Source organism: Aythya marila (genome assembly GCF_965140915.1).
Source record: "Aythya marila genome assembly, chromosome: 4".
Classification (NCBI taxonomy): domain Eukaryota; kingdom Metazoa; phylum Chordata; class Aves; order Anseriformes; family Anatidae; genus Aythya; species Aythya marila.
The window spans coordinates 75,525,954-75,552,518 of record NC_139045.1 but is presented as its reverse complement, the minus strand read 5'-3'; the positions used below and the strand labels follow the sequence as shown (position 1 = coordinate 75,552,518).

General features: G+C 48.9%; 1 protein-coding gene across 4 annotated transcripts in view; it reads right to left on the bottom strand.

Moving 5' to 3' along the window:
* EXOC6B (exocyst complex component 6B) overlaps positions 1 to 26,565 on the bottom strand; it is a 271,111-nt gene that overhangs the window by 128,489 nt on the left and 116,057 nt on the right. For 2 of the 4 annotated variants that reach the window (XM_082759193.1, XM_082759195.1), the window contains exons 7-8: positions 20,737 to 20,913; positions 13,192 to 13,260 (exon numbers count right to left, since the gene is read on the bottom strand). In XM_082759193.1, coding sequence (XP_082615319.1) covers positions 13,192 to 13,260; positions 20,737 to 20,913 — 246 coding nt within the window. The remainder of the gene's footprint in view (positions 1 to 13,191; positions 13,261 to 20,736; positions 20,914 to 26,565) is intronic. The other 2 variants (XM_082759194.1, XM_082759196.1) reach the window with 2 other exon arrangements.

The window sequence follows — 26,565 nt, the reverse complement described above, 5'->3', positions numbered from 1 at the left end:
AAGCTCCCTACACACAAAGGTTGCTCTCCTCCAAGGAGCTCCGCTCCTGCCCCGTGCAGGCAACTGCAGCTGAGCCTCGAGGGGAGCTGAGGGCAGGTAGGAAGCTGCACCCAGCTCAGGGCAAGGATTTTTGTGAAATTCGGGGATTTTCAGGGTGAAGCGAGTTCTCCTAATGTGACAGACAAGCGGCCATAGTAAATCTTCCAAGCCACGCAAGATGCAAATCCCACTTCCATCACATTTTAATAGGTTGAAATGTCAACCAGAGACGTGTTTTCTTTTCCATTTAGTAGCAGTAGAAAAATAGAGCGGATTTGCTACTGCTCAGTCATCAGTTCAGAGCTGCCGGCTTCATTTAACGAGAGCTTGGCAGCGCGAGGCTTTCAGCTTCTGCTACACAAGTGTCATTTGTTTTGTCCTCCCATTTCGCCAGGACTGGGTACCGCAGCTTTCCCTGAAACCACACCAAACAGAAGGCTGTTGCCCCAGCCCAACGTGCTATTGAACATCGCATCACCCCAGCTGAAGAGTTGCTTTGCATGCCCAAGCACTGAACACGTGGCCAAACTTTTCGAGCCGTATTTCTGTGTGCATCAAATCGATCCTCAATTATTAAGAATAAATACGTTCATCCAGAAAGAACGCACAGAAAGACTCCAATACTTTAAAATATTTCCCCTGGGGGCCTTGCCTGATCTTAAAAATTGTAGTTTTTAATAGCTAGGAAGAAGGAGGGCTCCAAATTTGGAGTTGCTGTGCCTGACAAATGAAGTGAAGCGCCGAGCGCACTGAGCTGTAAAAGGCGAGAAGGACATTAAACTTTTCTGGGATGACAGCTCGAGCCTTCACAGTTCCTTGGAGTTAATACTGCTCAAAAGGAGCAGAAAGCAACATGCACAAATTAAGATTTGTTGGAGAGCCTAATCTTCGCCGGTGATTAATAGTCTAAAGTTTATCTCTGAGTGGTAGCAGCACAACAAAGGATCCAACGCACGTTCGTACCCAGAAGACCGGTGACGCTGATAAGCAGTCAAACAAAAACCATTTCTCCATATTTTTAATAGCTTTGATTGTGTTTTCGGATGACAAAATACATCACGTAACAGTGTACGTTTCTAAAAGCTATGCCAGTGCCCAGGACCATACACAAATAGAGACCTTTGGCCTTCCCAGCGGCTAATGGAATATTTCCTGTAAGCTTTCCAAGGACCGGCACGCAGGAGACCTTCTCTTAGCACAAAATGGCTTTTCTGTATCAGTCTGATTCCTGCTTTTAGACTTTCCATGCATCTGCATGCCCCTCCCGAGCACACCCACCTGATCCACCTGCTCCGATCCACCACGGATCTCCTCCCCAGTATGCCCATGGACACAAACTGGTCTGTGCTGGGTCATAAACCACCTCGAGGCACGGACGATGAGCTTCTGCTTGCTTGGTACGAGGCACACAAAGACACCACGAGGCACAGAAAGAGAAGTTTGCCTCCTGAGTTGTCCAACTTCGTTACCCAGGATTAGCCCCTCGCATCCCAAAAGCTGTCAGATTCCCCAGCGGATGGATATTGACTTCAGGAAAGATCCTACAACTTCCTACAAAGATCCTACAAAGATCCTACGAACTGCTAAACATTCCCATGGGAACTCACGTAACCTCTCCAACAAAATCAGTCTTGTAGTACACATCTGTCCCCACTGCCTCTCAACCTTAGAAATTTTGAAATGCCCAAAATAAGCAATTTTGGCAATTTTTTGATTAAGTAGAGCCCCCTTTCCAGAGCCACTTGGCAGCCACACAGCACCATCACTCAGCGAGGAAGCAGAGGAGCCCAAGACCCAGCAGGTCTTTCACCAGGTCAGACTTGCCCCAGGACACATGCGTCCTCTGCTTTAACCAGCCCTGCCTGTGAAACCTCAATGACAGGCGAGTATTTTGTAGGGGAAAACCATAAAAGAATAAATAACAAAGCTACACGGGGCTAAGGTACCCCAGCTAGCATTAAGGAGCTTCTCCCAGACAAATATTAGCACCCACCAAATCAACCTTTATTCTGCAGCGCAGGAGGCAAGGCAAACACGGAAAGAATCATCCCAAATATTTCTGAAGGCCCCCAGTGAGCTCGTATTTTAATACCTGCAGTGCAAACCACGTCCATTTTGCACTGAGTGTTTTTTTTTCATGCCATCCCTCCTCCCGAGAAGCCAACACCTTTGGCCTGCAGCACCCAGCCCTCCGTGTGCCGCCAGGCTCCGAGCTGGAGGAAGGCAAGGGCCCAGCCCCGCACCGGGTAACGCTCTGAAGAAATCGCCGAGCGCTCAAACAATGGGATATTTGTCAAAGTACAGCCTGATCACCAGCAATCATCTGTTTTTCATAACTACATTTGACCTAAACTGAATTGACTGAACAAGTAGCCTGTGTTTTTCATTCTGGAAAATGCGGCGTCGCGGCTCCCTCTCTCCCTCTCCCCCCGCCTCTCCTTTTTTAAGTCATACTTTTCAAAAGTTACAAAGCGATGATGTAGGCAGATATTTCCTCATTATACACAGCGGCGGCTAAACATTTTCAGGTTGCATTTTTGGCCATCTCCTCCTGTTCCAGGTGACCTGCAAGGTTAAGCGCAGGGGGACGTGCCTTTTTTTTTTTTCAGATGCTCGCTTTCCATCCAGCCCCTCTGCACAGAACAGCACGGCCCCGAGCTTCCAGGGCAAAAAGGAGCCGAGAGCATTCCTTAACCCCACGCTCCTCTTTCATAACGTCCTTAAAATTCATTAAAACTTTATAATGAATGAGCTGCCATGAAAAAAAAAAAAAAAACACCACATTCAGGACAAGCCCACGGAGTCTTCCATGCAAGGCCACGGCACACGAAACCTCTGGGAGGCAAATAGAAGAAAGCTCACTCTGGTCTCGAGGAAGGAAGGAAATTGGTCACAAGCTTTGCAAGGAAGGATGCATCCCCACAACTAATCAACTCTTGTCAGTGCTCCCATCAATTAGAAAATAAATAAATCAATCACGAGCAGCACAGAAGGAGCCCTTAAGAAAAAAACTGAAGTGCAGGTCCAGGGGGAGGCGAAGGAGCCAAGGGAAGGGCAAGGTAGAGGAGGAGGAGGCAAAAGCTAACGAGAAGCTTGCAATCTGCAACAAGCCTCAGCCATCCTTTCCTTGCCTGCTCACCAGTTTGTTTTAAGCTACGTGCCTCCTGCCAGAGGTGAGCACCACTGACAGCCCGGGTTTTGCACTGATTGCAGAGACCAGCAAGGAAGAAAAGTCACTAAATAATTAGGGAGTCACCCAACTCAGGCACAAACTCGGGAAGGAGCAAAACCTCCCCCGTCGCGCACGTCGTACCCAGGTGGAAGGATCCTGCTCGTTGCTAGGAGCCTTCCACAAAGCGTTGGGGTTGGGAAATTAAATCTGCCTTTTTGTTCTTCCTGGGGAATGGTTGAGGAGGACAGAAAAACACGAACAGGAGAAAGCCTAACGCAGGGCATCCCGGTCCAAGTGCCAGCAAGGGGGGAGCAGGTTCCCTATTTCGTAGATCTGGGATGGGAAGGACATCGTGTGCCAGCAGCTGCCTCCAGCTCTCCCCATCTGATGCCTAGCTGCAATTTTTTAAGGTACCAACCTGCACAGACCGAATTCGGACAGGCACAGGGGATGCCGTGCTCCCAGCCAGCAGCGAACCAGCACGACCTCTGTTTTGACCAGCTCCCGGCTCTGCCCACCTAAAGGCACGCGGATTAATTCACAAAAGGTGTGCAGAAAATGGCTCAGTCGGCCGGCCCCCGTTTTCCCGTGCACCCCTTTAGTTGTGGGGTCTACAGGCAGCAAGGGGATGAGGCTTCCTGCCCAGCAGCAGCTGTAGGAAAGCCGCTCTGTGGCATGCCTAAGTTATTGCTGCAATAAAAAGCTTGGTATTTAGCTCTGTGCGTACCCTTTGGTTAAGATTTGAAGCAATTCCTACAGGGAACAGGCCCAGCTTTTCAGGCTGCATTACTCCTAACAGTTTTCACCCTGTAGGATCCCAAAGCCATGCGACAACCACTTTTGCTGGGTCACAAAGGCTTGAGACAAGCAGGAGGTTGGAAGTCAGAGAAGATTTAAAGGCTACAGACAAATCCCTGCTCTCCTAACAGCTATTGGAGGTTGCTCAGTGTCAAATTCAGTCTCAAAGGAGAAAGTGTAGAAGATCCTAAAGTCTCCCAGAGCTCCAGGTAGCGGCTTCAGGCACTAAAAGAGCTGAGCCACCTTCCTCAGCAGCCAAACCTCTCCTTCCAAGGGACTCAGGGAGTGCAGAGCCAGGTCGAAGCTCACTGAGGGCAGCTCTCACCTCCCTACACCCTGCTCACATCCCTGCCTTTGTGCACCAAATCGGGGCTTTCCCATCACTGCTCGGCCAAAGCTGCAGGTTGATTTTGGGGCTGAAGCACCTTCTGCCTTCGGATTGTGGACCACGTGCTTCTCATCTCGCCGTGCTTCTCATCTCCCCGTGCTTCTCATCTCCCCGGGGCTCGGCCACGGCCGCCCTGCAGCGAGCGGCTCCTGGAAGGCGATGGCAGCGTTTGTTCATGGCAGGGGCCCGGCCTCGTTTCCACATTTTCCTGAACAAAGGACTGAAACAGTGGGCACATGCGTCACCAGCCCGGCCTGAACACTGCTCGCCCTTTCCTGCGCAAATATTTGTAAACAGGTTGAGAATTCACGTCCAGCCAGCTCGAGACCCTTCGTAAGAAGAAAAAAAAATAAAAGGGGGGGTTTATTGAAAACAGGATGGCAATCATTTCCCAGAGACGCTGCATATAGGCCTTTAAGATGAGAAACAACATACAGAGCAGGAAAACAGCAACCCACAGCTGTGCGCCGAGCCGGGCTGCGAGATGCATAAAGCGTGGTGGTGGCTTACTATTTTACAGCCCCCTTCCCCCACAAACGCTCAGCCTGCTTAAAAAAGTATATATGTGAAGTTTCTGGTCAACACATGATAATTCCCCCGGCGTTCATTTATGAAGGAAACACACAGCTCCCCTAACGTGAGCAGCTCAGCAGTCCTCATGCAGGACCTTCCCAGTGCCTCAAATACTGGGGACAGGAACATTTTCCCAACATTGCTCCAACGCTGGAGGGAAACAGCATCGGATTCCCCAGGGTCACATTTGGGTCTGGTGCTATGTCGCAACATCTTTCACGTGTCACTACGAGCTGGCACTGCTAGGACACAAAACACCATTATTTTTCCTTTGTTTGGAGGGCGTGTGCGCGTTTTCTTCCCTTCGGAAGCAAAAATAAGTCCCAAATATTTACTGTCAGTATCAGCACGTTGGAGAGGTGTCCAGCTGCAAGGAAAGGGTAAAAGGGTGTTGTAAAAGAGCAGCTGGAGGGCTACAGGCGCACAACACATCGAGGCAAGGCCAGCAGTGGCCACCGAGATAATTACAGGAGCTGGAGCACAACCACACTGGAGAAAAAGGTCAAAGAAATTGGGTTTGTGCAGTTTAGAAAGGAGAAGGGTGAGGGAGCACCGCATGCAGGGTGTCGGGGTGCATGCAGCCAGATTCCTCTTGGAAAGGCACGGCAAAAGGAAAGGCAACAGGGAAAATGCAGAAAAATTAAAATTCATTTCAATAACAGGGAAAAATCACAGTCAGGGAGGTCAGACACCAGAACAGGGACCCGGAGGGGCTGGGGAGCCTCCATCCCTGGACGTCCCCAAAGCTCAGCGGGACGTGGCTCTGAGATACCCCATGCAGCTTCAGGCTTAGCCCCGAGCAGAGTGTGGGACCAAAGGTCTCCAGGAGGCTCTCCCAGTCTAAATTATGAGGCTATTACAAGGCTGGAGGCTGAGATTTAATGGAAATGCTTGTTAGAGATTTCTCTTTGTGTTAAATTGAGGGACGTTCTTTGCAAATTAGCACACTTCCATCATCTATCACTTGTTATTTTTGAGATACCGCTGCTTCTTGACTCCACCACGAAGCTCTCCGAGGTAGCTGGGGCTTGTTCCAAACGCTCCTGGGACCCTGCTGAGTCCCAACACCAAGAAATGGAGCAAATCTTCAGCGAGAGCCTTCCCTCATGTAATACAGACAGCGGTGTTGGAGTTCAGGATCCTCCAGCTGGCCTGAATTCTGCACCGCTAAGACGAGCGCCGCACAACAAAATCAGTCCTGAGCTCAGAACTTCCTACAATCAAAGGCACACCTTGAAACAACATGGAAAAAAAATAGCCTGTCCCTAACAACTGGGAAAGGTCAATGTCGAAAGGAAGGCTGAAACGATGATCTGAGGAAGCACAGCACACTCAGCTCGACTTTGGTCCTTGGGAGAAGAATGAGACAAGTCCTCCTGGACCCCACTGCCAGGGACACGAAGGAGAAGGTGGCTGGGGACTACAACATGGGTTTCACCAAAGGAGCTATGATGGCAATGACTGAATCCTGCAAGAGCATGATGGCATTTATGGACAAGGGGAAAGCTGTAGCTATCACATCCTTTGACTTCAGCGGGACTTTTGACGTGGTCTTCCACAAGATTCTCGTGTCCAGGTTTGGATGTGTCGGTCTCGATGAGCAATTGGCTGCGTGTTCGGGTTCAGAGGGTTGTGATTAGAGACGTACCTCATGTGGGAGCTGGTAACAAGCAGAGAACCAGGGCAGGGCAGCATCTTTACCAGCGACATGGGAGGAGAAAACGGAGCACATCCACGACCACTTGCGCCAATAACACCAACCTGGGGGGCAGAAGTCAACGCAACCAAGAGCAGGGCCACCATCTGCAGGAGCCTGGTGGAAATACCTGAAGACCAATGCCACGTCCCACACCTGGGCAGGCAGAAGCTCTCTCAGCAGCTCAGAGGAGGGACGGGCTGCCTGGGGAGCAGCGCTGTGGATGAGGACCAAGAGCCTTGGCAGGAGGAGCTGAACGCGGGCCAGCCGCCTGCCCTGGCAGCAGAGGCAGCCAACAGCCTCCCGGGCTGTATTAACAGGAGCCCGGCCAGGAGATTGAGGAAAATGATTATCCCCCTCTACGCAGCACTTGTTCAGAGCCTATCTGCACACTGCATCCAGGTTTGGGCCTCCCAAATTCAGGAAAGCCACGGATGAACTGGGGTGACTTCAGTGGAGGCCACCAAGACGGTTGGGGCTGGAGCACTTGCCCCACTTGGGGAGGAACTGGAGGAGTGACTGCCTCGGGGGGACCCAACAGCTGCCCTATTACCTACAAGGAGGTCGTGGACTTGAATAAGATCCCCACAAAGATCTGGCAGTCTTGGTCCTTGCAGGTTTTCAAGATAAATCCCCGAGCAGCCTGGCCTGACCTCCGAGGTGCCCACACCGAGCAGGAGGTTGGAGCAGAGACCCCGAGCTCCCACCCATCCCTCCTCAATTCAACAAAATACCGAGCACATCACATATTCACCATGCTCAGGACTAACAGAGGCAACCCCTCCGAGGCTTCTGAGGCTGGACTGGGATGGGGTGAACGCGAATTAAATCAGTTTGAAACGTAAAATACCAGAACGTTGTCAGCAAAGCCCTGCAAAGCCCTGGGAAAGCACGGCTGCTGTAACCTCAGGTGACAAGAAGTCTGCATCCGGGCTATTGTAGTAAACGGAGCATTTTATTTTTTTTCCTCCCCCTAACATGTCTGTTTTCCTAGCTGAATATTTTAAGAATCAAGGCTGCCTGTGATCATATCTAGGCAGCTTAGAATGAACACTGATTTCTTTGCTGCTTCTTTGATCGAAGCCAAGTGGTTTTCTCATGGGTAATAAGGTCACGGGGTTAAAAGAGCAATATGACAATTACAAAAGTTAAATCTATTGCCACTACAGACAGACACACTACCCGGGGTCCATTAGCACGTAGTACAGAATGGTTATCACAGGTCACTGACACCAGTTCACTCTAATGGCTTTTCCTGTGTCCTTATCAATGCGGTGCACAAAGTGTCTCACCCTCAGCCTTTCCCTATGATCTCAGTGCTGTGTTTATAGCTATCTAACTCCACCAGGCACCAGTGGGTCAGCCAAGTCAGCAGACAGTGAGATATGCCAGGACAGAGCGATGGGACAATCTGCAAAGTGTCTGAGATGAACAAGGAGTTACCAGAGATTTCGAGAAGGAAATTTTTTCCACTCCCACCCCCCCCCCTATCCTTACAAAAGAAAAGTTTAAACTGTTTAAGTTCCCAAGGACACAGAAGGAAAAACTTTACAACCCCGATCTCCAAAATAGAAATAAGCCACAGCCTTTCCACGGTAGGGTTCGTGTTTCAGTATCAAATAAAAGCAACAACTCGCCTTACAAAGAGAAAAAAGAGCTGCATTCATGTGTGAGAGAGGGCTGGGTCGTTCTTATTATTGAAGTTGTGGTTCCTCTAAGAGACTTTCTCTCCCCTTGAAAGAACAACCTCAATTGTTCGGCAGGGCTAACAAAGAGCAAACATCTCGGTGCGCACGCCGCAGCCCCCCCCGGCCAGGGTGGGCTTCGGGGCCCCGACCGCAAGCGCTCAGATCGGGGGCAAGCAGAGGAGCAACCAGCCCGGGATTTATGAGACCACAAAGTCAGCAAGGGGAGGGCTAGCACGCTTCTCAGAGGAATAAAAAACGCCATCCAAGAGCACGGGGCTGGAAGGAGAGCGACGATACGCTGCATTTATGGCATCTCCCCCTTCAGGTGCGCCGCCGGATGGCGCGGTGTTTCCCCCGGTCAGCCCAACGAGTCCCCTAGAAATGAGGGCTCCTCGGGGCTTACCAACCCCGGCACGGATTCTTCAGTCAAAATGCAGCGATCAATTTTAGTGATCAGCAAAAGCAAGCCCTGGCTTCTCCTCCCAAGGCCGTGCTGGCTCCGCAGAGTTAAGAGAAATACCAAGATATTAAAAAAAAACTCACGTTCATCACCAAAACAGGCAAGCCAAAACTTACCGAGTGCACGCAGCCTAAGCACAACGTCTGTGTTTTAATGCGGGCAGCTCGCAGACTTTATACATTGATTATTTTTAATAGAGGTTTGGTTTGTTTTTCACTTGTTTCGCATTTTTCTTACCTCTCCTAATGTATTTCTCTGCATCAAAGCAGCTTTAGGGTCAGGGAGGCTTTGGGTAGAAGCAATATAGCTGATAAAAACGTCAGTGGCAAGATATGACAAATTTATAGTAAATACCTGTCAACTGCTATTTATCTAAATTATCCAGCTCTGGGATTCTCCAGAAATACTTCATCGGCTAGGAGGCAGCTACATTTTTAAGTCGGTATTTACAGCAGAATCTGCTCTTTTTTTGCTGTTGGTGGTGGGGTTTTTCTTGGACACTTGTTCTTTACCCTAAAATGACCCCTTTGTAGCTCGGATCAAAGAGCTGGGAGTGTCAATACCAGTGTCTTCACTAACATGTTAAGAACCTCAAAGTAATTGGTAACCAATTAGCATAAAGCTTTAAAAAAAAAAACAAAAAACAAAAAACAACACACACCACCTAGCTAAGACAAACCCTGAGCACCAACAGCGCTGGCTGAAGCAGGAGTTTAAGGGACTTAAATCACTGTCATCTGCTTCAGAAACCACTGCTTGGGAGCGCCCTGTGTGCAAACCATTCCACCTTTTTTTTTTTTTTTTTTTTTTTTAACTTTTTTTATTTGTTTGTTTGTTTGTTTTTAATTCCCTTCTGCTCTTCGTTCACTGTTCGCTTTCTGACTTGCTGCAGCTTACGGGAAACATGAAACAAAAACTGCTTTTCATTTTATGTTGTGTAAAGCAAAGCAATTCCATGTCTTGGCCTTGAAATACAAGGCTCCCAACAGCTGTTCAGATGCTCCGGCAGATAAACCAGCTGGCCCAAACCTCACCTTTGCTAATTTATTTTGGAGATCGATCAAAGCAACTTGAGCATTACATAGACTTTGGTCAAAGACAACATAAAAGATAAAAATGTCAATGGGAAAATCGCTCCACTGAAATATTCTTGTTTCTTCTTTATATAATAATATTACCATTCTCAACAAACTTCTCCATTAACTCAAAGAAAAGGTGTACCTGATACCAACAGCCCAGCAGCCTAACCACACTCGAGATGCATGCCCTTAAATAACACATTGCTGTTGAACAGAAACTAGGCGGGTTTCGGCGTTTAGGACACCCTAAAACCAGACCCCAACTTTGGCCAAATGACCAAGGAGCCCAGGACAGGCACCGGGGAGCTGCCTCCCCCTCTTACTCCTTCACACGATGCTCCTGGCTTCTGGACAATCCCTGTAGCCTTGGATCCAGCTTTTTACCCCCCTGGGAAAGGGGTAGGATATGTTTTTCTACTGTATTTTCACCAGGATGCCCACTGAAACGCCAATGTCTACAGATTTATGCCAACTTGAAACCACATTGGTCACCCAAAAAGCCTTTTTTCATGCAATTCAGAGCATGTTTGTCCCATGTAGAAACTACCATCAGGGTAAGGACCTGTCGTTAGGGGACATAAACCCAACTGGCTTACACCAAAGTCACAAGGGAAACTCGTAGCTATTCCCCACGGTGGCCTTGTTTGCTTATCCCGACCTACAACTGCAAGGCCGGCGCGCATGCAGCCACACTTGGGATGTTTGCGACGTTTTGTTCCATCCCTGCAAAGATTCCAAGCCTCACCTACGCCCATTTGTTCCTCAAGACACCGCCAGCCGGGCCATTTCCCACACGAAAAGGAATCGCCGATGAATAGTCCCATAAAGCATCCCATCGGGGCCTGTCCTCCCGCTGCCGCGGCCGCGCCAAGGCCCGGCTCTCAATTAACCACCGCCTGACCCTTGTTCACTTTCTTTCCCCCTCCTCTGCCCTTCCTGAGAAAGTTCAGCGCTTCCTGGAAAAGTCTCCTTGCCTGTTTGATATTGTACTTCGCCTTGGTTGCTGAAGGAAGGATTTACAGGTGCCTGGCCCCGTCTGTAAGACCATGACCGAAGGCTGACCTCGTGTTACAATATGTGAACTTCTGCCCTGCTGATAAGGCTGGCAGATATGAGTAGGATTTTTCAAATAATCCTTTGGGAATTTATAAGCAGCACAGCCATAAAACCGAGGTGACTGGAAGGTCGATTTCACTAAAAATAATAAATATCTCAATGTTTATTCAACGTGGGCCTTTTTAACTGCAGGCCAAGCATTTAGATAACGCTATTGTAAATGACAAATATTAGGATTTTTTGGTAACTATTACATTATGATCCTTCCGCCTGACACTGATGTGGCCGTTTCCCTCGACATTTGCTGGATCTTTGACATTGTTCAACTCCGGTTGGGCCTAGAAAGCCAGCGCGGGATTCAATCACGGGTCAGAAAGAGGGCAGAGCTCTTTTCAGGAGCCTTTTCTAGGGTTAGTTGCCTTCGCCTCTTGCTCCTGTCTTCCCAATACACCTTCAGAGCTCTGTTTTTTTTTTATTTTTTTCCTCATTAGTGGGGCTTTTGACTGAAAAAGGAGAGAGAGTAGGAGCAGAAGGATTGAGTGATCTCAGCACAGGACAGGGGATGGGGACCCCCCGGCATGAAACCCTCTCCTGCAAAGCACTGGCCATGAAGCCTGGTTTCTGGAAGCAGCTCGTCCCTAAAATACCTGGGAGGACTACACAGCGAACTGCTATCCAAGGCAGAAAAGCAAAGCAACAGAACAACAAAACCCAGTGCTCCTCCAAGCCCCGAGCCCAAAAAACTGCAGAAAAAAGACAATTTCCACCGCACAAAACAACTGCTGTACCCATCAGCGAGAACTCCTCATCCTTCCCATAAGAGCTCTATGCATAAATAGGCAGCCATATAACCCTGCAGTAAAAAAACTGCACGTAAGCTACACAAATAGGATTTCTGAGCCTGTTTTCGTTAGACATATTCTTCACTGAAGTTTCTCCAAATAAAGTGACACTTTGAAATCCACAAAGCATTTCAGCCCAGTTGTAATCTTCAATTAGCACACTCCCTGAACCGGGCTTCCAGCGCCGTTTCTGAGCAGGAGGTTTTGTCCAAGATAAACAGAGTAACACATTTTGGGGAGGTTAACTTTTTCATTCCACCAAAAGATCACGGCAACGTAGCCAAATGACATAATTATTAACAGATGAGGGCACAAAAAGATTTTACAGAAATGTTTTTTATGACAATTCTTTTCCTTTTGCAAATTCATTCGTATGTATTGCTGGAGAGCCCGGCTTTAGAAGTGCCTTAAAAAACAATTCTCTCTCAAGCCTGGCTCCGCTGTGGAAAGGGAGGAAAGCTGCTAACAGAGTACTCCTTTCATGTACTGCCTGGGCTTCAGATTGCTCAACCGCAGGAGCGGAGCTCTCTGAAAGCTTGCTCTCTGCAGCAGACGTCATTGCCCACGTTGGGGAGAAGACACGGAGAGCACAGGTTCCCTCAGTTGGTAGACTGCAAGACTCGTAAGCTGAGGGCATCTTAGAAATTAAAAGTTGAATTGTAAGCTACAAAAGGCCATCTGGTCTGCCCTTGTTTTGAGCAAATAAACAGAAATGTGAAAATGTATTTGTAATTCCTGGGAGAATTTGTGTCCGCAGTGCTGGAAGCTCTCCTGACAAGCTCTCGAGACCGTGGCAATGCTCAGAGCGAGCACTTTCTAGCATGGCACTGCACGGCCAGCAACCAAACACAAAACCTTCAGTTTAACCATATTTTCCTGTGCACGCAACAGAGAAAGAACCTAAATATCAGGGAAACTGGAAGTGACACAGTGAAACTGCAGATTGGGTAGGAGAGGAGCACATCTGGCCCCCTCCAACAGTGTTTCAAGGGTGACAAAGCAACATATTTAAAATCATTTTCTCTCCCCAACTCCTCCATTTGCACCAAACAACGAAGTTTCTGTGGTCAAAGGAGAACTCTTCCAGGAAAACTGTGTGACCAAGAAATATGCATTTGGCCTGTCAGAAACCCGAGGCCTGCAATAGCTGCAGCAAACATCCCTTCATATTTCTGTGGCCTGTATGAAGTAACTGTGTGGTTTTTACCCGAATCAATCCAGCTCTGCAGGCACTGGCCTCCTTTCCACGCCAGGTAAGACACTTCCTAGCTCGGTGCACATTCACACACGGTTCACAACCACTTCCTTCCAGGCAGCAGCGACACGAGGAGCAGCTCTCCAACCTCTTATTTAATCCCAAATGTCAGCCCCAGGCTCACACGCAGCACGGATTCACTTACCAGGACGGAGTAGATGTGCAGGCATCGGTACACAGGCGAGAAGTCCACCAGATCCTGGGCCCCAGGCACCTGAAAGACAGCAGGAGGTCAGCATGAAACCTTAAAGCAAAGAGCAAGTGCGATGTATCACGGGGAGATACGCGCACCCCAAAGGTGTGCATGGCTGACAGAGACACCAAGATTTCAGGGATGTAACAACTAGTCATTATTGCTGTCTGTCTACAAATCTGTGTATTTTTTAACGTTTCTGACAGTAGAAAATATTCACTTCACTCTTGCTCTGATTCCACTTCCCTAGGAAATCGCATTGCACCGTTAGTCAGCTCAGCAGAGATTTCACTTGGACCACAGGCTTAAATACAAGTCAAGCATCCTGGCACAAGCTATTCTGGTACCTATGCAACATGACAAACATATATTTATATATTTTCTACATTTCTAGTTTGATTTCTTTAAAAACACAAATTCTTTTTTCTTTTTATTTTCTTTTCTTAAAAAAAAAAAAAAAGAATAAGCCACACAGACTCCACCGCCTTTCAACAGCAACAGCGAGTCTTGCAGAGGGACAAGGAAGTGAATTTTTGAAGGGTGGGATGGAGGGAGGGAGGGGGAGAGGAAGATCAGAGGGAAAATTTGCATACAAGAAGCTCGTGTCCTTTGGAGCTGTTCAAGCCAACAGAACATTAAGCTTGTTGGCCACGGCATAAAGCTAAAGCAAACCTCCTTCTCCCCCAAAATCCAGAGAGGAGAGGAGTGTTCTGTTGACATGCGGTGGAAAAAAGGGGAGAAAGATGAAAGGGACCAATGGACAGGCCTGGGAAACATGTTTATTTTTAATTACGCTTAAGAGGCAGTTCTGCTACGAAGGAGGTAGGATGAAGCAGAGAAGTTTCGAGCTGGATGAGGACGTGCAAGCCGCAAGCAACGCTGCCCGAAGCGCCCGGGGCGAGCGGTCCTCATCTAAAGCAATGGCTCCAAGCAGGGGAGCGCAGGAGTTATGGGCTGGAAAGGGAAAGCCGGGGATTTTGTTAAAAAGCCTCCTGTACAATGTCAGAGTGGCGCTGTCAAGGAATCCCCTCTGTGCAAAGAAACGCTGCGTAGGTTCCTGCTAAGAGCTGAAATGAGGCTAACTGATGGTGAAGGGGCACGGGGACACCACCAGCATCACTCCCAGACCCCAAAACTGCACAGTTCCCGAGCGGTGGTGACACAGGAGGACAGGAAAGGGGAGCAGTGTGCTGGCTCACTGGGGACAAGGCAGCCACCAGCTTTATTGGGGTTTGGCTCACGTCTTGCTGGGCTTCCCTTGCCTCCCGGGCACGAAGCCCTTCAGTGTGCCTCCTGAGCGGCTCTTACAGCTGGGAAGTTGGCTTCCTGGGAACTGGGAAGGTTCCCGAGCAGGGGACAAGGCTGGCATTGCCCAAATAACCCTTCCCAAGCAGAACCTGCCTCTTGAACAGCCCCAGCAGGGCTGCAGCTGAACCTGGGCCCAGCAGAGCACCGAGCGCCCGTCTCACCGCCAGCTCCTGCTTTTGCCTTTTTTAAAGAAAACTCTATTTGACAACTGCAAACGCTAGGCAGCACTTTTATTGTGTCTATACCGATTTTATCACGTCTTCCTGCTCGTTTCTTTTCCATTTACAGCCTCCCAGGCCTTCCAACGCTCCCTAAATAGCTCCCAGACCTGGGCTTTGCTAGCGTGGGGACTCCTCGGGATGCAGGCTGCGCCTTGGGGCACTCCTACAGCATTAAATGAATTGGTCCCCAGTCTGTGAAACACCTCTGGCTCACAAATCCTTGATGGCAACACTAGAGATGGCCAAAGCAGGCAGAGAAGCACCGGTACACGCTCACCCAGCCATCTTCTGGTGACCACCAGCAGCGTGGGGAAGCTGGCCCCGAGTCCACCCTGGGCTCTTGTGAGGGAGGAGCGATCTGTCATCCCTTCACAACACCATCAAAGCAGATATTTTCCTGCAAATTTGAATTCAGGATCAAACGTTTTCGCTCCTCTTGGATTCGGGGCACTAGTTGAACAAGGTCCACAGGAGAAATATTTTTGATAAAGATTTGTGAAATCAGGGTATTGCCAAAAACGGAGCCTACTCCCCCAGAGAAATTCTTTCAAAGCAGACTGCAACATTTGCACAGCCTCTGATCTTCTGCAAAAACTTTTAAGCCCACACACACGCTCACGAAAAAAATAAAATACGCTGGACTCTTCCGCAGAGTTAATATCTGAGACATCAATAATTCCTCATCCAGTCAGAGAGCCATCAGAGGCGGATGCGCAAAGCCTGGACACGCACCCGAGAGCAAAGCCTGTGCTAAGATTTTGCAGAGCACAAACCTACAGTGCAATTCTTAAGGAAAAGCGGCCCTAAAATGTACAGAACATGGGACATGGACATATCTCATCGTCCAGACTGAGCACGTCCCCTTCAGCAGTGATTTCGTTTTCCTAGCCAACGCTGCGTTACCGGCATTCAAAAAAAATAAATAAATAAATAAACAAACCTTTGATTTTGGAAACTCAGCGATGGGAACTAGAAGCCCCCTCAACAACAGAACTGATTGCTCCCCTGACATCTCCGCTTCTGCCTCATCTTTTTTTTTTTTTTTTCTTTTCCCTTTTAATTTGCAGAACAAAGGATTTATTCATCTTGTCCAGAATTTTCCCGTTCCGCAAACATCAGCTCCACAAACCTCACTCCCAAACTCTGCATCCAGCACGTTCCCGGTGCTGGGAGCTCAGGCAGACCTGTCAGTCTCTGTAAACAGCCAAACCCTCTCTTTCTGCAAGAACTCTTTCATTTGGGTTAAACGCTGACTGTAGCAAGTTTAACCCATTCAAGCCACGTTTTCAGTGCTCATCGGCAGCCGACATCAACGCGAGTCTGAGGTGAGGGATGCTCTGGTCTGGCTTTACACGAAGGTGTGGTACAAGGGTGGGAATCTCTGATCCTTGTTACTTTTTGCTGTAAAGACATGACACCAACACACAGATTTGCTCTTCTTTCAGTAAGGAAAAGAGAATCCAGACCTGAATACGTGTAGAAGGAACCCAAGAGAAGTGTTTATGAACTGTCTGATGGATCATTCGGTGATGAACCACTGATTCAAGCACAAGGGTTCAGGGGTGCAGCCACAAAGCTGCAAGCCCAGCCAAGGATATTTAGCAGGTTGGGTCCCTGCACACGATACCCACAGTTTTTTTCAGTGCAGAAAGTGTCTGCTCACCTTAAACAGCAAACCTTAACTGCAGAAGGAAACGTTGCTTCTGTGCACCTTCAACAAACCTCACCTCGTCTGTGGCTACTGGCAGCTTGGAAGCTTTTTGATCCCTTGCTGCCCAGAACCAGCTGTGGTTTAGCTCTGCTACACGCTGCGTGGCCTCGGTGTCCTCTGACCCAGTGCTTGCCACGTCCTAACCTTAGGGAAAAACTGAACATCTTTGCATGGTCCAGAGGATGCTCAGACTGTGTAACATTGGAAGCAGCCACAGCGCCCTGCAGACTGATCTCACCCGGGCTGACGTTATAGACAGCAGGCAGACAGCTCTGTCTGGAAATAGAAAGGTTTGTCTCCGTGTCCAAGACGTGTTTTTTTGTGCAATGACTCGTGGAAGCAAACAGAAGCTGGTGGCTGATGGCACCTAACACAGCCATTTATCAGGGAACGGCAAGGGAACTCTCCGGGGTCCCTGTTCTAGCTCCCAAAACTTGGGAAGAGATCGAGGACGTTCACCGCGAGAATTACAACCGATTCCTGCAGCCAGGGCCACCTGGAAGAAAGCCAGGAGCATGACGAGTTTTGGCTACACCTCACACCTGCTGATGTCCTCAGTGCCAAACTCCCTCTCTGAACAGAAAACCGTCTGGAGTTTGTTGATTTGCTCTTCAATAGGAGGCCAGGGGCTGTTATTCTGCAGCTCGATGTCCGTCCTTAAAGCCTCCCCTCTCCCCCAGAGGAGCACCAGGGAGTCCACTTCTACCCGACCACTTCACGGACACCTGGCCAGCCTTTTGGGGGACCAGAAGACATGAGAATGCAGGCGAGTTTGTCCTGATGCACTCACCAGGATCACAAAGGGAAAGGCACTGGAAATGAGAAGAATCTGGACGAGCTTTGTAGTTCTCTGGATGCTTTTTACTACAAAGGGAGCAGCTGGCACAGACAGAACAGCCCGTGGAGCTGCTCAGTGTGAGACGCTGATCCTCCTTCTGCCTCCTGACTTTCATAAAAACTCAGTTTGAGTCTTCTCCCCGCTCACTCTCCAGCTCTGCCCACGCTCTTGCTCTGATCACGGTGGCAGCTCCCACCCCGCGGGGTGCCTGCGCTCGCGTGGGCCACGTCTGGGCTGCGACGCCTCCAAACTGCAGACCTGGCACAGAGCCGAGCACCACGCCTCCGATTGCTCCTCCTGAACGTCGCTGGCAGAGCTCCCCTGAGCTACCCCGAGAGAGAGAAGGATCTGCATAACGATGCTTTTAACCGTATAAGCAGAACTCTTTTGCTTTTTGTCCCTTTTGAACCTTTTCCTCTGAATTCTGCTGCACGAAGGGAGGGATGGCGCCGGATGCGTGAGGAGCTGTGAGATCCCTACAAGAGCTCATCCACCCCAGGTGGAGAACTCCTTATCACAGCCTGCTGAAGGGCCTCTGATATTTCCTAAAGGGAAAAAAAATATTGTATTAAACCCACTTTTTCCAGAGTTGGCTGGCCTAGGGACCAGGATCGGGAGCTCTCCTGCCAAAACCTTAATCAGAAACACTTCGAGGTTCATCCCGTTTTCAGCCCTGGATAGCAGTAGGTGCATGCACCCTTCATCCTTCCCTCCCCAGCCATCACCAACCGTCTTCCAAACCCAAACCTGCAGCTGGGATTTTTGGCTGTGTCAGGTCAGGAGCAAAAGCCACCAGTGTGCTCTTCGGATGCTTCGGGCTCGTGTCTTTACTTGGCTGCTGACCTCATTCTCCAAGGCGCTGTCTTTGCTTTCTCTGGGTTTTCCTATCACTATTATTCCACATTTTCTTGAGAAGAAAAAGGGTGAGGGGCAAAGCACAGCAAACAACACGTGCCCACTTGCAGCTGTTGTGTCCCTCCGGGCTCAGAGCACGGCTGGGCAGGGAACAGGACGCGGTTCAGGACACCTACCACGAACAATTTCAGGCAACTGGGATTAACTTTGCAGCCTCCAACTTTGCCTTAACTGTACTCTAACTCTGCCTCTGTCACTACACAGAGATAAGCGGGAGAAGGGGTCATGCTAGAAGATGGAAAGCTGGGTGTAAGTATCAGCAATACTGACATTGGGTTGCCGCCACGGAGAAACCCTATCAAAGAACCTGGCGTTAGGATTTTACACCTGGCGTTAGGATTTTACCCCTGTATTCTTTTGGGCTGGGATGGAGTTAATTTTACTTCTTCTACTTCGTTTTACTTAACTGCCCAGAGAGATGTTCCCTACCCCAGAACATCATGCTCAAACGAAACGGGGGAAGGGAGGAGGTGTGTGTGTTTTTTTTTTTTACCCCCAAAAAAGTGGCCATTGCTTGGAGACTGCCTGCGCACCCATCTGTTGGTGGGACGTGGTCAGCGATCACCTTTGCCTCATTTGTAGGGTTTTTTTCTTCCTTTTGCTTATTAAACTGTCTTTATAGTTGAGCCACGAGCTCTCTGCTTTTTGCCCTTCAGATCAGCTTTTTTTTTGCCCCTCACCCTGCCTGTGGGTTCAGGGAAGGGGGCGAGCAGCCGGGTGCCACCCCCAGGCACACCACGCGAGATTTAGGGCTCCGCTTCCAGAGATCCGTTTGTACTCAAATAAAAAAATAATCAATCAACAAACAAACAAACAAACTACTTTCTTTGCCAGGAGGAGACGACCCCAGGGGGTTAAGAACCTGGGGAGGAGCCGGGTGTCCGTGCTGGTGGCTCTGCAGGCACCGCAGCCCTGCCGGAGCCGAGCGGGCTCACGGCGCTGCTGCCGCCCGTCCCGTTTCATCACCACGGACAGCAGCTCCAGCCCTGCTGCCACCGGGGCTCTCCGGGCTGGTAGCCCCCCAGTAGCCCCTGCTGGTAGCCCCCTGGTTGCCCCATCCTACCCACAGGCAGCCCGTTTGCTCGCTGGCAGCCTGGTTTGCCCCGCGCTGCGAGATGAGATGTCCTCGGCATGGACACGAGGTAGCTCCACTCCGTTAGTCAGGAGGCTTCTCCCAACCGTGCCATACAAATTATGACTCGAAGACCTTCCCTCCTTAATATCTTGCCTCTCTGGGCTAGTGGGGCTGAAGCCTGGCACGTGCCAAGTACCACCTTTCACACAGATCCTGCTTCCGAGCACCCACGGCGAGTGGGAGATTTTTAGCGCGGGACAGAACCGTCACCACCGAGGTCCAGGACAACCAAATCAGTGCTTCTTTGCCAAAACCATGCCTTTTCCCCTCGTTTTTCTTTGGCTTTATTTCCCTTCTGAGGCAGGGGAAATCCCACAGCCCGGGGGTTTCAGAGCGGGGCACGGGGGCTGAGTAGTGCTCCACCATCGGGTCCCTGTGAGCAAGTGGCCACCTCCGTGTCTGCCGTGGAAGTGCCGCAGAGATGAAGAGGAAGGAACAGAATCAAACCTCTGGGAACAAGGCAGGCCACGAGCACAGAACCACTCGGGCAATCCACGCTACTGCAAACATTTGAAGCTTGTTCATCCTCTTGGCTCAGAGCAACGCACACGGACTGACACAGTTACGGGTTGTGGCTGAGAACGTCGTTCTCCTGACGTTGGGAGAAGGCAGCAAAAAGCTCAGCACCTCGTGGCCCACATTCCCTGCTATTATCTTTGCACTGCCTCTCCTGAAACAGAGGGACAGACTCCTTTTTTCAAGCAGCACGAATCCAAGATGTTCCACAACATCCATTACCCTCCAGCTCAGGAGAAAAAAAGAACCAAACTGGTCAAAGAGATGCTTCACATGTAACCGTGAAAGGTACAGGCATCCTGCAGCGACTGCAGAGGCATCAGAAATTGCTGCATAAATGAAATGCCAGCCCAAGGAAACAGCGACAGAAACACAGCAAGGAATTGTAATTGCATCTAAAAAAATCCCATCCCAACACAAATCTTCTCAAGTGCACCTCTGCCACAAGACACACGCTCACAGATGAGACCAAACATCTCGTGCCCTACGCAGGAATTCATCTTCTTGTAAACGAAGGCTTCAGGATAGAAATCAAAATTCATCCCCAAGTAAGAAAAGGCCACAGAAAGGCAGTGGGGGAGCTGCAGGACAGAACTCAGGGGCCATTCTGCTCTCCTGTCACGTGTGGCATCTCTGCTGAGTCTGCTAACAAGGGTAAGGACAGCAGTGGAAAACAAATAGAATCACAGAATTCAGAGAAATGACCCAATACTGAAAGGCACCCGTGCTCTGCAGCCTCCTCCGCATCTCTGCGCTGCCTGGGGACACAAAATGCTGAGCTAGGTGCAAGAGCTGAGACCCTACTGATCACCCCCGAGCTGTCCCTCTCCTGGGTTTGATGGTATACAGTTACCTCTTCATCCTCATCCTCATCTTCAACATCCAGGATACCCGAATCCTGCTCAGACATGGGGCTAGTGGTCTTTACCTCCAAATCTGAGCTTGCGCAGACTTCTTTCTTGGACTTTTTTCCCCCGCTTATCCTGGGATGCTGTGATACAATATTGTCCAGGTTTCTTTGCTGCTGTGCCTAGAAAAAAAGCAGATTTCAAGTTTTATGATAGCATCCCCCTATTTATTTTTCAGCCAAAAGATGCAATCAGTCATGAAATACGACAAATGAGACAAAATAAAACACACACTTAATGGAACTTCGAAGCGTTGTGTTTTTCCTAACCCAGATATTCCAGAGAAACAGAAGATTAATTTCAAAACCATTCCAGGGATTATGCAACAATACAAACAATATTCTGACTCTTCACAAATCAAAATGCCAAACCCATCATACTGCCATATTGATCTATTTACAGCACAGATGCAGAAATATTAGCCCATAGGCCATGTGGTGACTGTCACAGGCTAAATTAAAGGACGTACTTAACCGTTGGATTTGTTCCTCTTTTCAACCCGTGTCAGCACAAAACATTCCACATCTGGACCCCAGAGGTTCCTGAAAGCATTTTTGTGGTACCCCAGGAGATCTTAATTGTACGCTGCTGATTTACAGAACGATCTGTAAAAGGTATTCGAGCAAAAAATGCCCTCGCTGGGAGCAGCGCCCGCGATTCACCGCGCACAACGCGAGGACGCGGTGCGGCTCCCTCGGCCCGCTGCGAGCTTTGTTTGCAGCAGAGGTTGGTGCATGAGATCCGCTGCAAAAACCCACTCATTGTTACCGAGCACAAGATTTGACGGGACAAATTGCTTAGCCCCAATTGTCCGAGGGTTGAACGAGAGCTTCAAACCCGAGTGCAGGAAGGGGGAACGGCGCCGAGCCGCGGCTCAGGCTCCAAGTGCCAAATCGTGTCCCAGACACGGGGAAAAGGCCTGGCCAGCAAACGCAGTGGTTCTGCACATGGGAGCTTGTGCTCTGCTCTAGCTAGGAACTAAAAAAAACTGAAATCTATACAGATACATACACGCGATTTATAGAAACTCTCCCATGTTTTTCTATAATTTTATATATATGCGAAGAAAGATGTATGGAAACCATCCAGATTTCCCCCTGAAAAAGTTCCTTTGGATAGCACGAGTTTCTTTTTTGAAAAAGAATGAGCAAATACATTATTTTCAGTTATTACTATGAACTGTATTTTTACCGATACCCTTACAATTCTAACCAAACCTGCATCCAAGCATTTCATTGCTCCCATACAACAAGAAACAAAGAGGGCCCGTGCCCTGCCTGACTTCAGAAGGGAGACGAAATTCCAGAAGCTGTACTGCAGATACTGGTGTCAGCGAAACCACCTTGGACAAAACACTAGGCCCTTAGATGATGTGCTGGTTTTGCAACAGTGTGATGAAAGAAGAAAGGGGGTAGAAAATCTAATTCAAGTGGGCTACGTTTTCAAGGATACAAAGGGATGGCAATAGCGAGGGCACGTACGCGCACCAAGTTCTACCAGCTCAGAATGCAATTTGGGCAATGCAAACAACCATGAAGGAGCAGAGATCAGAAGCAAGGAACCCAAAAAAAGCACTAATTACTTTTACTACCTGAAGAGCATAAAGCAAAAGTCTCTATCTAGAGCACAAACCTTCAAAATGATTTCCGTGTAAACACTTAAAAGTATTAATAGCCCACAAAAAGAATTTATGAGTGAGTTTTATTTTGACAGCCGCTCTCAGCTCAGCTCTCTTTTGAATCCCTCCCTTGGAAGAAACACCCCAGAGCCAGATAACTCGTGCAGCTCCTAGATCTGAAGAATATTAAAAACAAGCCCGGCGCAGATATCTCCAGCCTTGCAAAACCCACTGGGCTCCACCGCTCCGTAAGGCAAAGTCTCCTTCCCATTCCGCGCGCCTGCACGTCCGATGGGCTTCGGCTTAATTGCCAAACACGGCGATTGATAATAAAATTACAGCTTTTAATCTGACACTGGCCACGGCTACGGCAGGATAAGGAGCGAGGGAGCGATGCGTTACAGCCCTCGGCGTGCAATAGCGCAATCTTGACCTCTAGTGGTTGCAAAGCTGTAGTAGCGCTGAATTTACTACAAACACTTAGGAGAGAAGCAACGGGACTACCAAGCAGGCATATTAAAGAGATCTCTTAAGGGATGAGCCTCAACAATAGGGATTTCTGCAAGAAAGCCACAGGAAAAGGCCTGCGTTAACACTGCTCAATCCTAATTTTGCTAGCAACGTCAATACTTGAAGCAGTTGGGGAAAAGGGGTGTTTTTTGCATTAGAAATCTCTAACTTCAGAGGCACAACTCTATAGAAAGACGTTGCGACACCATATAAAGAGAATTAGGACTTCAAAAAGGGGAGTAAGCGCTTGGTCCTTCTGAAGCCCACACAACAAAGAGATCCGAGGCCCGATTCTCCTCTCAGATACACCCAGTTATGACATAAGTTACTCAACTGAAGCGTAATGAAGTTATAACACTGAATCCACTGCAAACTGCACCAAAAGCCAGCCCGCTGTACTCATTAAAATCTCCTAAATTTATGTAATCTTTTTTCCTTCAGCAAGAGAAGAAATGAAAGAATGGGAAAACGCAAAGTTTTACATAAAACATTGAACTTCACACGGATCATTAAACAGGGCGTAGCAAGATCACAGAAGGAGAAGTGGCCGTGGGAGAAGACAAATCCGGGCTAACACTCAGAAGGATGCTGCCGTTAGCTCTGAACTCGCTGTCTCAGCCCTGAGCATGCAACTTGCAGCGTTTTAGGCTGGATGCAGAATTTGTCTAATTGAAGGCCCGGCAGATGTCCCCAAAAGGCACATCAGCTTGCTCCCCAGTCTCTTTCTGAACCCTTTTTAAGCAAGAGGTATGACTGCATTCCTCCTGCGATGCACACAAGTAAAGTTCAGGGTAGCATCTATTGACCAGCAAAAAATCCAAATCAAAACCCCAAAGTCAAGAAAACCTGTCCTAGGAAGAGCTTTTGCTCTAGACCTAGAGTTCAGCATCCACATTCAAACACCACACTTTGCATTTTGCAGAGTTTTAATTTGGTTCGTGAACAAAAATTGATCAAGAGAAGCATTTTGACCTGATTTAAAGTCCTGGGACCTAATGGGAAAGTAAAAGTGCGTGACCCACACCTCCTAGAGGTGCACAAAAAGCAGCCGGAGAGACACTCCCGATGCCTTCAAAGCCTTCCAGCCTATCAAAGGCAACTTACTTCTAGGAATTTGGAAAAAATATATATAAATAAGAAAAGGTTTCCCAGCAATTTTCTTCTTGAAGGCTGAGCTGGCTTCACCCAAAGAGCCCCCAGCAGCCCGTTCTGTTCAGCAAGCAGCCCGCAGGCTACCGGCGAGCGGCGGCGCTCGAGGCAGAGCCATAACCTAGGTGTGATGCTGGAGGGACACGATGGACGTGCCAGGAAAAAAAAAAAAAGCAGTAATTGCTTTTCCATTAACAGCAGGGCATTTCCTCCCTTCCCCCACTCCTGGCAGGAAACAATATGGACTGAAGTGACCTAGAAGTGAGAAATATCAAATTTGCTTTAACTTCGGCGGGCTTGGGTGAAGTCACCGAGGTTTCGGTTTCACCTGGAGAGAAAGAGAGAGCTGGGGAGAGGCCCAGAGGAAGCAACTCGGGAGAAATTTGGGCTTAACCGCCAAGGAACCCCCCGCTCCCACCCCCGTCTCGTTCCCCGCACCTCCCGAGCCCTCTCCCTCCTGGGCCGGGGGTGCAGCAGAACAACCCTGCAATATATTTGACGTCGCCCATAAAGGATGAAAAACGACCTGCGGAGCAGGCACATTTGGATTTTAATGTTCTGTTTCACATAAAGGCATCTGTAGGGAGCCCAATGAAGAGGCACACTTTAGAAACCACATCAAAGCAGAGGCGACACTCCAGCGTGCCCTCTGAAAACGGAGGAACCCGGGGCTATGGGGGAGGAGAAAAGCCCTCGAGGGACAAAAATAAAACAAAAAAAAATCCCCTTACCTTTTGGTGTGGTTTACATGAAAGCAAGTGCATTTTTGTATTATTCTGTAAAATTACCTCCATTATACGAGACTATCAATCTCTCGGCTCTCCGCTTAATGTGACAATAAAAAGGAAAGCGAAGAAACCCAACGCCTGTTCGTAGCCAACGTTGGGTTCGGCAATAACACGGAGCTGAAACCTGCCCCAAGCCCAGCGAGAATTGCATGCCCACGTGCCGAAATCCCAGTCCCCAAAGAGCAGCACGGTCCTGGCTCTGGCTACAGCCTTCCCCCCGCAGCCTTCAGGGGCCAGGACGAGGACCTGGGGCTGCCCCTTGGCGTGGGATCCCTCAGAGGAGAAGCTGGTAGGTTTTGTTGGCCAAACTCAACTGGAAACGTTGATCTTCCTACTGCCATCCCTTTTTTAACAGAGGATCAAAAGAGCAGGGGGGAAAGCACTTCTTTTTTATTATTATTCGCTATGTTCCCCCAAGCCATTAACTTTTACACCGCCTGCACGCCCACTCCACCACGTGCCCAACCTTTTGTTACGTGGCTGTGGGGGGCTTACCTTCAAGCCTGCCATACAAAAGCCCTAAATACCAGCCCTCAATATTTGCCAGTGCATCCCAAAAATGGTGCTGCGAGCTTCGGAGAGGGAATTCACACCCAGAAGGCATCGCAGTACAAGAAAGCCACCACAAGGGACCAAGCCCACGGCCCGGCCGTGCTACAGGAGATGTGAGACGTGGTGGCCCCGAACTCCAGGAGCTGCCTTACCCACAGCCCCAAATCCCACCCCATGTTCCCCCCAGGCTCTGCCTTCCCCGCAAGGGAAGGGTTTGATACCACCTACACGGGAGCGAGCTCCTTTAAAACTCAAGCAGCTTTTTATAGGGTTTTTACAACTTTATCTTGTTTTCTGCCTCGGTTTGCCAATGTTGACAGCGAGCGCGTCTTACCTCCCGTCACCTCCACCCAGCGATGAACTGACAATATTTACTTTTGAGAAGAATCTAATTAGCCCCTTCCTGATGAGACAGTAGATAAGGCACGGCAGAAGAGGTTTTGTTATTTAAAAGGGATTGAAGCACCGCTGTGGTTAGCTTTGGTGGTTTTGATTAGTTACTGCACATTCGCTGCTGTGATTGTTTTATAGACCCCTCTAATGGGCTGAGACACGGAACTTTAAAATATCGTTTCACAATATCCCCAGGAATGGGCTACATATTCCTTCAACAATATTACAAAAAGCAGACTGGCTACGGGGGAAGAAAAAAAGAAAGTTAATAAAAAATGACAGTACGGCTGGCTCCCGGCCAAAGATCCATTTGAAAGTTATAAAATCCCCCTCAGATCAGATAAAAGCATGTATTATTATTGCAAGGTGTAAACTCAACACGCTGACACAGCTTCTGTTTTCAGTTTTAACTAAAACCCAGTCGCTTGTCAAGATGATAAGAGTTTTTGCCTATCTGCTTTCTTGGTGTTAACTGGTTATCAGAGAAAACAATTTGTCAGAGGTTTGTCTGACAAAGTTCACCATCAGCACAGGAAATGAGGCCCAAAAACATTTTTATTTTTTTTTTTAACTCACTGCTTGGCCATTAGAAAAATAACTCTGAAAATGCAGCATTCAAGGAGCTTGCACTCCCCCACCACCCTGCACAGCCTTTGCTTCAACCTTCCACCTCTCCTCCTTCCCTAAAAATAATTCTCAGCCCTCAGCCCTCCCCGTGCTAACCACCTCCTGACAATATTTGTGCAAGGTTTGCACAAATACAA